General features: G+C 35.5%; 1 protein-coding gene across 1 annotated transcript in view; it reads right to left on the minus strand.

The window, feature by feature from the left end:
• COL14A1 (collagen type XIV alpha 1 chain) overlaps window positions 1-8947 on the minus strand; it is a 222717-nt gene that overhangs the window by 51886 nt on the left and 161884 nt on the right. The window contains exons 31-32 of the mRNA XM_019642088.1: window positions 8398-8463; window positions 36-89 (exon numbers count right to left, since the gene is read on the minus strand). Of these exons, the coding sequence (XP_019497633.1) occupies window positions 36-89; window positions 8398-8463 (120 nt within the window). The remainder of the gene's footprint in view (window positions 1-35; window positions 90-8397; window positions 8464-8947) is intronic.

The following is an 8947-nucleotide window of genomic DNA, read 5'->3' on the forward strand; positions in this document are numbered from 1 at the left end:
GAGAGAGAGAGAGAGAGAGAGAGAGAGAGAGTTACCTTTGGACCCTCTTCACCTCGCTGGCCCTTTGGTCCTCTGAGTCCTGGACCACCCTGGCAAACAGATGTTAAGTATTAGCACAAAGACACATCTTAAAGCAGTAAATTTCATTCATTGTCTTTAATAGTATGGATTATGTAATTCTTATTTTGTATAAAGGCCAAAACGTTTTGTAATGATATATGTTCATCTTGATCCTTAACTGGAAATTTACCACCCAGATCCAGCTCTCTCTGCCAAGGATTTCATAGTTTGAACAAACTTTCTATGCCAAATCCTTTTAAGTTTTTTTTAAAAATTATAGGATTTTTTTTTAATTTAGTGATATAAGACTATAGCTACTAATGGATATAAATAATAAAACATACCACTATTCTAAAATTATATGTCTTATCCCACAACTTTGAGATTAAATGATTTAATTAAATTGTAAAAGCACATGAAAATAGTAACAGTTTAATTTTCTTTATGACACCATAGAAAGCTAATTAGGTTAGTCTTTCTGTAACTTCAGTTATTTGCATATCCCCTCAAGGTTTTTGCCATATTTATGTACCACCTCCACTATCATTTAATGCATTTTTCTTCATATAGATACATGTACTAACATAATAAATACATGTATATGTATTCTTTGTAAAAATACATTCCTTGTATATATGAGTGTAAATATACATGTGCATATATAATCTTTGGATATTTTAATTGACTTACTATTTCACTTAAATCAATTTTTAAAGCAAAACCACTACAGTAAATGGAAAAAAAGTATTACTTGCTAAAAATAGATGGTAACCTTAGAGATATACAGTAATATCTTGGTTTGCGAGCATAATTTGTTCTGGAAACAAACTACTCGTATTGCAAGATATCGCTCGTTTACCACATTAAAACGTATTAGAAATGTTGGCTCGTCTTGCGGAACACTTGCAAACCACGTTATTCGCAATCCAAGGTTTTACTGCACTATAAATGTTAGTAAATTTAGCTAAATTTTTGCTCTCATTGGAGTTTTTGAGCCACAGGCTCACTCTTTGTTAGAAAGGGAGGTCAACAAGAATTAGAATGGTCATATAGGCACCAGAATGAGAACATCACTTTCACCTGAGCAGAAGGATAAAAAGACCATTGAAAATGCAACTGCTTTCTCACTATGTGATTCCAATTGATTTCCTGCTATGTTCACGACTATTGAAAATCAATTTGTGTACCATCAGCTTGCATCAGTTGGGAAAGATCAGATGATCTTTACGGTTTCTTTCTGCTTGTTTTTTAACCATATTAATTCACTCCCTTCTCCAATATCGGTTGGTGGCTTATCTTCCAGGCTTTTAAAATACAATTATAAAATTGCATTTTATGCATGTGCATATATGTACCTATAGAAAATACTATCTAGAGTATTTTTGTGGCATTATATGATGTATGTAGGTTGCATATGTGACATCACACTTTTTATATAGCTCTGAGTTTTTTTCCATGACATATGGATCTAACAGTCAGCGGTTCTCAACCTATGGGTCGCGACCCCTTTGGGGGTGGAACGACCCTTTCACAGGGGTTGCCTAAGACCATCAGAAAACAAAAAGATATTTACATTATGATTCATAACGGTAGCAAAATTACAGTTATAGAGTAGCAACGAAAATAAAATTATGGTTGGGGGTCACCACAACATGAGGAACTGTATTAAGGGGTCGCAGCATTTGGAAGGTTGAAAACCGCTGATTCTTAGTGAGTAGCATAGTATCTGAATCATGGAAACATAAAAGTTTGTTTACCCATTCTTCCACCACTAGGAATGTAGGGGGTTTCCCCACAATTTTTTGCTGTTTAGACAATACTGCAATTAATAACCTTAAACATCCTTAAGTATAAACATTAATATTTAAGTGCAAATGTTAACATGTAAGATAGCAACAAGTAGGACTATAAATGAAATTTGATAGATATGCAGATACACTGTCAAATTACGCTCCAGAAAAGCTTTGTCAGTTTATTCATCTGCCAAGCATTTAAGAGGGTCCCTGTCAGCCTTAGTCAATACCTGATATTGTCAAACTATGCTTTTACCAACCTGATTGGTAAAATTAATACCTGACTCTTCTTTTCATTTTCATTGCCTTTAAAATTACCATGATTGAGCATCTTTTCATAATGTGTGTCCATTTCCATTTTATCTCAAGGCAACTACTTATTTTACTCAGTTTTTGATGGGGTTTCATGCATATATTTTTCTCTTTAATTTACAGAAATTCTTTATGTACTTGTACATCTTTGGCTGTTACAGATGATGCAAATATTTTCCCCCGGTGTGGCAGACACTGTTGGTTGACTACCAAAGTGTCTTTCCTGACTCCTTTCTCCATTTTACTTCTCCTACTATAAAGGCTTGACAAGACAGAGATTTGCTTTCCCAGCCTCCTCTGCAGCTAGGAGTGGGCATGTTAGCCAGTTTGAGCCATTTTGATCAAGAAGCAATAAGCCAAAGAAAAGCAAATTGGGAAGCTGGGACAATCTTGGCCCTTTATAAAGTTGTTGAGCAGCCCCGTTTCCCTTGGGGCCATCCCCCTCTAAATCATTTGTTGAGCAAACAGTGAACGTCCAAATGTCCTAGTTGGTTATTATACCACTGTGTTAGTCAAATTTTCTGTTTCTTGCAGCAAGCCCAGTGCATCCCAAATAACATACCCAGTTTGGCACAACTCTTTAATTTTTTTGCACATTTTAAATGATTTGACTCATAGATATTCATGCCAGAGGCGCCATGTCTAAGAGCCAGAGACCGTTTTACATTTTTAACTTATTTTCCATCTTATCCCTAACCCTCATGACTGAGCACATGACAAAAATTTAACATTTTTGTGGATGTAAAATTCCATTCTTTTAATAAGAAAGGGTTGGTCCAGGCAAAGGGAATATAGTTCCTTCGCTCCTATCTCCCTACAGCTCTTCTCTAGTTTTGTTGGCACGTAAGAATATCATGCAAATTGTTGAATGAAAAGATAATCTCAACTATGTTAATCATCAGTCAGGGTTTATGACCTACTGTTTGGGGTACTACTGCTTTGTAAATAGTTTATTATACTTTAAGTATCTAAAATTGTCAATAGCTTTCCTCAGGTTTACATGTTCTTTCCCAACAATTCAGAGCTCACCCTTCTTTTTCACTCCTTTGCTGCTTTTTGCTCCTTACAAAGTCTGACTCTTAGGTCATATGTAAATGTTTTATAACTTGCTCCAGCAGTACTGCAAATTTAAAAAACCTGAAATCCCTCCAGCAAAAAAAAGCTTATTAATGTTGTTTAAAATAAAACAAACATTATTGTAATTAAGAGCTGCATCCTTAAGTACCAGGAATGAAGAAGAAATAAGAAACCAGATCAACCCAGGCATGTGTACTGAGACTGCCCTGGGAGCAGATGGGGAAGATGGTTGAGGTTTGCTGCAAAGCTTGTATTTCATAGGCCACACAAGGCAACGAAATGTGAACGTGGGCCGATGATAGGTGGGGGAAGGGTAGAATATGAAACATTCATTAAACTTGAAGAACTTAAAGGGCTGCACTCTGAATAAGCTAGAAAAAAAATATGACCCACTAGCAGGTAGATAACCAAGATGCTGTTTTCACGTTAGCTATGGGAGGGGTAGGAAATGTCTCCTCTAAGAAATATTACCCAGGTGCTGATTCTCATACAATCCAGAGACTAGAATTCACACTGCTTGTGAGGATCAAACAAAACTCCCAAGTTGATCCTTTAAGGCAGTTTTCCTGTGATTATATACTCAGAAGCTTAGCAGAGGCAGGCACAGATAGTCTCTGGAGGAATATAGTTCAAAAACAGGTTCAAAATATTCCCAGAGATAATTTCAAGTAATATTAATATGAACTCAAATATACGCCAAAAAGAAATATCACACAATATACATGGAAACAAGATAACGTGAGTAAAATCAGCAGAAACAAACAGCAGAATCAGAACCACATACACTGCAGATATTGAAATTATCACATTATCAGATAAAAAATATAAACTATATTTAACATATGTAAAGAAAAAATAGTTTTGAAAGTGTTACAAAAGAAGAAGAGACTATACAAATAGTCAGGAGGTTTGAAAGGAACCAGATATAACTTCTAGATACGCTGAACATAATATCAAAATCATAAACACAATGGATAGGTTAAATGGCATATTAAACATAGCTAAAAACAGAGTATACCAGGAGGCAACATTGAAGAAATTACACAAAATGAAGCCTGGAGACACAAATAAAAAATAAATAGGAGACGTTAAGAGACATGAGAGTAAAATGAGAAGTTATAAAGTAAACTCTAGTTAGAGTTTCAGAAAACCATAATAGAGATGATAGAAGAGAGGCAATATTCAAAGAGATACTGAGAAAACTCCAAATTTAGTGAGAACAGTGGTATTCAAATTCATGAAGTCCCAAATTTCCCCAAATGGTAAAACAACAATTATCAAAAATCCACACCAAAAGACAAAGGGATCTTGAAAGCAACCAGGGAGAAAAAGATTTCTCACAGGATGACAATTAATTCGGCTGACAGATGACTTTCAATAGCAATAATGGAAGGTGTGAAACAGTGTAACAGTATCTACAAAGTGCTCAGAGATAATGATTTATAAGCTAGCACTGTACTCCCAGTTGTATTAGTTTGGAACGTAGTCTGAATGCTTTAGTCAAGGTCAATACTAAAACTTTTAAGCAAGATAGGAGGTTTATTGTTTTCTTATAGTAAAATCTGAGTTGATAACTGGTCCAGTGTAGTAGAGTAGCTTTACCATGTAAGGCAATGTGAGATCCTGATTGCTTCCATCTTATTACTATAATATGCCCTAGAACATTGCTTATCACCATGAACTCACTACCACAGGTTCCCATTCTAGTCTGTTGAGAAGGGTGAGAACAGTTAAGGAGAGCATTTGGTTTTCATTTAAGAACTACATCCAGAGTGACTACACATACGTTTTCTCTCATTGGTCATAAGATCATACCTACATGCATAGATGTTAAGAAACCAAGCCCCAGGTGGCCATTTGGTTCAGTTGGTTAGAGCGCAGTGTTCATAACACCAAGGTTGCCGGTTCGATGCCCACATGGGCCACTGTGAGCTGCGCCCTCCACAACTAGATTCAAGACAATGACTGGACTTAAAGCTGATGGGTAATGTTAAAAAAAAAAAAAAAGAAAGAAAGAAAGAAATCAAGCCCCTAGCTGAATGGCCATGTGCTTGGTTCTACTATTAAAAAGAAGCAGTGCCAGTGAATATGGGGGGCAATCAGCAATCTCTGTAACAATCATCAAAACTATCATTTGATAACATGGGAAATAAAAGCATTTTCAGAGGAACAAAAACTGAAAATTTACTACCAGTAGACTCCCATTAGAGGAATATCCAAAGAGTATACTGTAGAAAAAATAAAAACGATACCAGAGAACATTGTAAGCAAAGAAAGAGCAGATAGATAGGCAGTCTTAACACAGTAATTTATAACAAGAAATAAAAATAAGACGTCTAATATCTGATTATTAAAAAAATATATAAAATACTGAGTAGCAACAGCAGGTAAATTATAAAAAGAATGATCCAAAAAAAAAAAAAACCCAAAAGTTCCAAGAATATCATGTTGGCTAAAAGAAGGGTAGAAATTTTTATTCTTTTTATTTTTTCAATACAATTATGTCTGGTAAAATTTCTAGGTTAATTATTAAAAGAACATATATAGAGAGTGTAATTTTCAAATTAGTGGAGGGGAAAAGAATAAGAAAGAGAATAAAAGCAAAAAGCCAAAAACGGCAAATAAAGAAAACCTCAATCAACAAAGAAAGCCATATACAGAAGGTGCCAAAAAATGTATACACATTTTAAGAATGAAAAACTATTAAAACTGTAATATATACCGATAACAAAAGATGAATACAAGTCACGTTAGACTTTTGCAATTATAAGAGATGCTCAAAGTGGTTACCATCAGTGTCCAGACACTTCTGATTACGGCGAACTACTGCTTGAGCAACATTGACCAAAGTGTCTACCTGTATACATTTTTTGGCACCCCCACTACATATATATATTGGGACAAATAAAAGGAACAATTAATGTGATTGATATAGGAATATAAATGTGTTAAACAGATTAATTATCACAAACAACAGAATGGACTAAACTCTAAAAGGAAAAGATTATAAAACCAGATTTAAAAGAAGTCTAGGCATATGCTATTGAGAGACACATCTAAAATACAAAGACACGGAAAGGTTAACATTAAAAGGATGAAGAAAATATATACCAGGAAAATAATCAAAAAGAGAAATGTTGACATAGCAAGTCACTAGGAAGATAATTGTTCTAAACTTTTGGAGGTATTTATAACACAGTCTGTATATAATGGAGAATTAGAAACAGAATTTGACAAATTGACAAATGGAATAGATTTTAAATATCTATCTCAGTAACCAAAAGATAAAGAATTAATGAAGATAAAGAAGATTCTAACATAATTTACGATTTGATTTACTGGGTGCTTATATTTAAAATTCTAAACACCACCATTAGAGAAGACACATTCTTCTAAAGCCTACATGGAAAAATCTGTAACACTTGAGAAAATGCCACAAAGCAAATGTCAAAGAATCAACAAATGTCAAAGAATTGGTACTATACAGACTATCTTCCATGATAAAGTGCAATAAAATCAGTACGCCAACAAGAAAAAGACAAAAATTGCACATATGATTCAAAACATAAAAAGACACTTCTAAATAAGTCATGGACAAAAGAAAAAATAAAGAAAAATACAAAAGACAACAGCTCACAGGAATACTAAATTTGACTACGTTAGAACTAAAATTTCTAGACAATATAAATTCCTATAAACAACAACAAGCAATCCATAGGCCAGGAAAAGATATTTGTGAATCGTATCATTAATGAAGGAACAGTGTCCAAAATACATAAAACCACATACAAACCAATGAGAAAAAACCTGCACAAAAAAACCCCAAACACCAGCAAAATTTATAAACAGGTATTTATATATGAGAAAAAACCCAAATGGCCCAGAGACAAATCTCACTAGCAGGGAAGGAATGTCCTATGTAAAAGAACAATGGGCCGTCCGCTGTTCCCCTTCTTCAATTCCCCAATAAAAAAAAATCCTAAAAAAAATAAAAAAGAACAACGACACAGGGTTTTACAATCACCAGATAAGGAAGACACTCGTGTCTGAAATCACCAGGGCTTGCTGGCGAGACGGCAGGGGAACCAGACCTCTTATACAGAGTCTGGGGGAGAGGATAGTGAGATAACCACCTTGAAAAGCAACCTGGGGTTTCTTCGTGAAGTTGAAGATGCACCTTCCTCATCTTCCAACAAATCTAATTCTAAGGGCTATTGAGAGACCACCTGCTCATGCTTGCAAAGAGACATACGAAGGATGTTCACTGTACTAATACTGTAGTAGGGAAATGCTCCGCAGTAATGGATCCATAAATTGTCATTTATATAATGGAGTATCTTACAGCAGATACAATGAATAAACTAAACAACGTGCGTTAACTTTGATAAAGCTCAAAGGCATACTTTAGGGTGAAAAAAAGCAAGCTGTGCACAGTTAAAAATAACTGCTTTCAATTCCCAGATTAAGCTTAAGATAACTCCTTACATTTGACTCAAGTTTTATAATACACAGAATACTTATATACTTACTATCCTGTGTATTTCTCACAAGGCCAGTGAAAGAGGTGGGTGCTATTTTATATATGAGAAAATGGAGGTTCACACTGGTTCAGGGACCTCCTAGTCTTATGATTTAAATTCAATGCTTTTACCATTGCTCCACACTTGTTTCTTTGGGATAAAGAGTCTTTTGTTTAAAAAAAAAAAAAGTATTTGGGTACTACATCCATAGCTTGAAAGCATGTTGTATGTGCCAAAGATAAAGGAGAAACTGCTGGGATATATTTCAGATGCATTCAGCAAGTTCTCTTTCTTTTTGTTCAGTTCAGGAAATGTGGTGCCCAAGTGAAGGAAAATTCTGTTGGTGGTGGTGCCAACCTGGAGTGAACTCTCGAGCCTCGAGCCAGCTGTCGGCGTGGGCTATCTCCTGCACTCACGCTGACTGGGCCCCGCCGCCTCTGGCAAGCCAGCGTGCAAGGACTGCTCAGGCATCAGGATATCCCTCCTGCAAGGTCTGGGCTTCTTATTTGCTTCTGCATCTGATCCCTGTTTTCTGTGTCTTTCTGCCTTGATACATTTGCCATTTTCTAACCACAGACCAGCTATACATACATATATACATGCATATAAATATATGTTACATATGTAATACTTACCTTAAAGAAACACTGACAATCCCAGTTTAGCAGGTTAGATATAAAATGAACATTTAAACATATTACAAAAGATTTATCATGGTAAATTCAAAGACTAGAGTAGTGCAGTTATACATGTTTTATATTTTACAAAAATGCTTTCTTTCTCTCTCTCCTTTCCTCCTTTCTTTCTTCCTCCTCCCCTCTCCCCTCCATTCCTCCTTCCATTCATCCCCCATTCTTTTATGTAGGAAATTTTCAGTCAGTGGTGGAGAATCTCATTCTCAGATGAGCTACTTTTCCCTGGTAAATTTGAAATCTTTTCTTCACATATAAATTTTGATACAGAATGGGCAAAGGGAGGTAGAAGCAGAAGGCCAATGTTTGAAACGCTGACACTGAGAATAAATCACAAGACTTTAAAGGGAAGAGTTTGAATATACACAATATGAGAGACAGTCTGGCATAGGGGTTAAGAGCATCGTCTATTGGAGCCATGGAGACCCAGATATGAAGAGCAGCTCCTCCAAGCTGTGTCCTCTAGGCAAGTTACTTACCATCTCTGTGCTTC

This window comes from Hipposideros armiger, unplaced genomic scaffold (genome assembly GCF_001890085.2).
Source record: "Hipposideros armiger isolate ML-2016 unplaced genomic scaffold, ASM189008v1 scaffold_65, whole genome shotgun sequence".
Classification (NCBI taxonomy): Eukaryota; Metazoa; Chordata; class Mammalia; order Chiroptera; family Hipposideridae; genus Hipposideros; species Hipposideros armiger.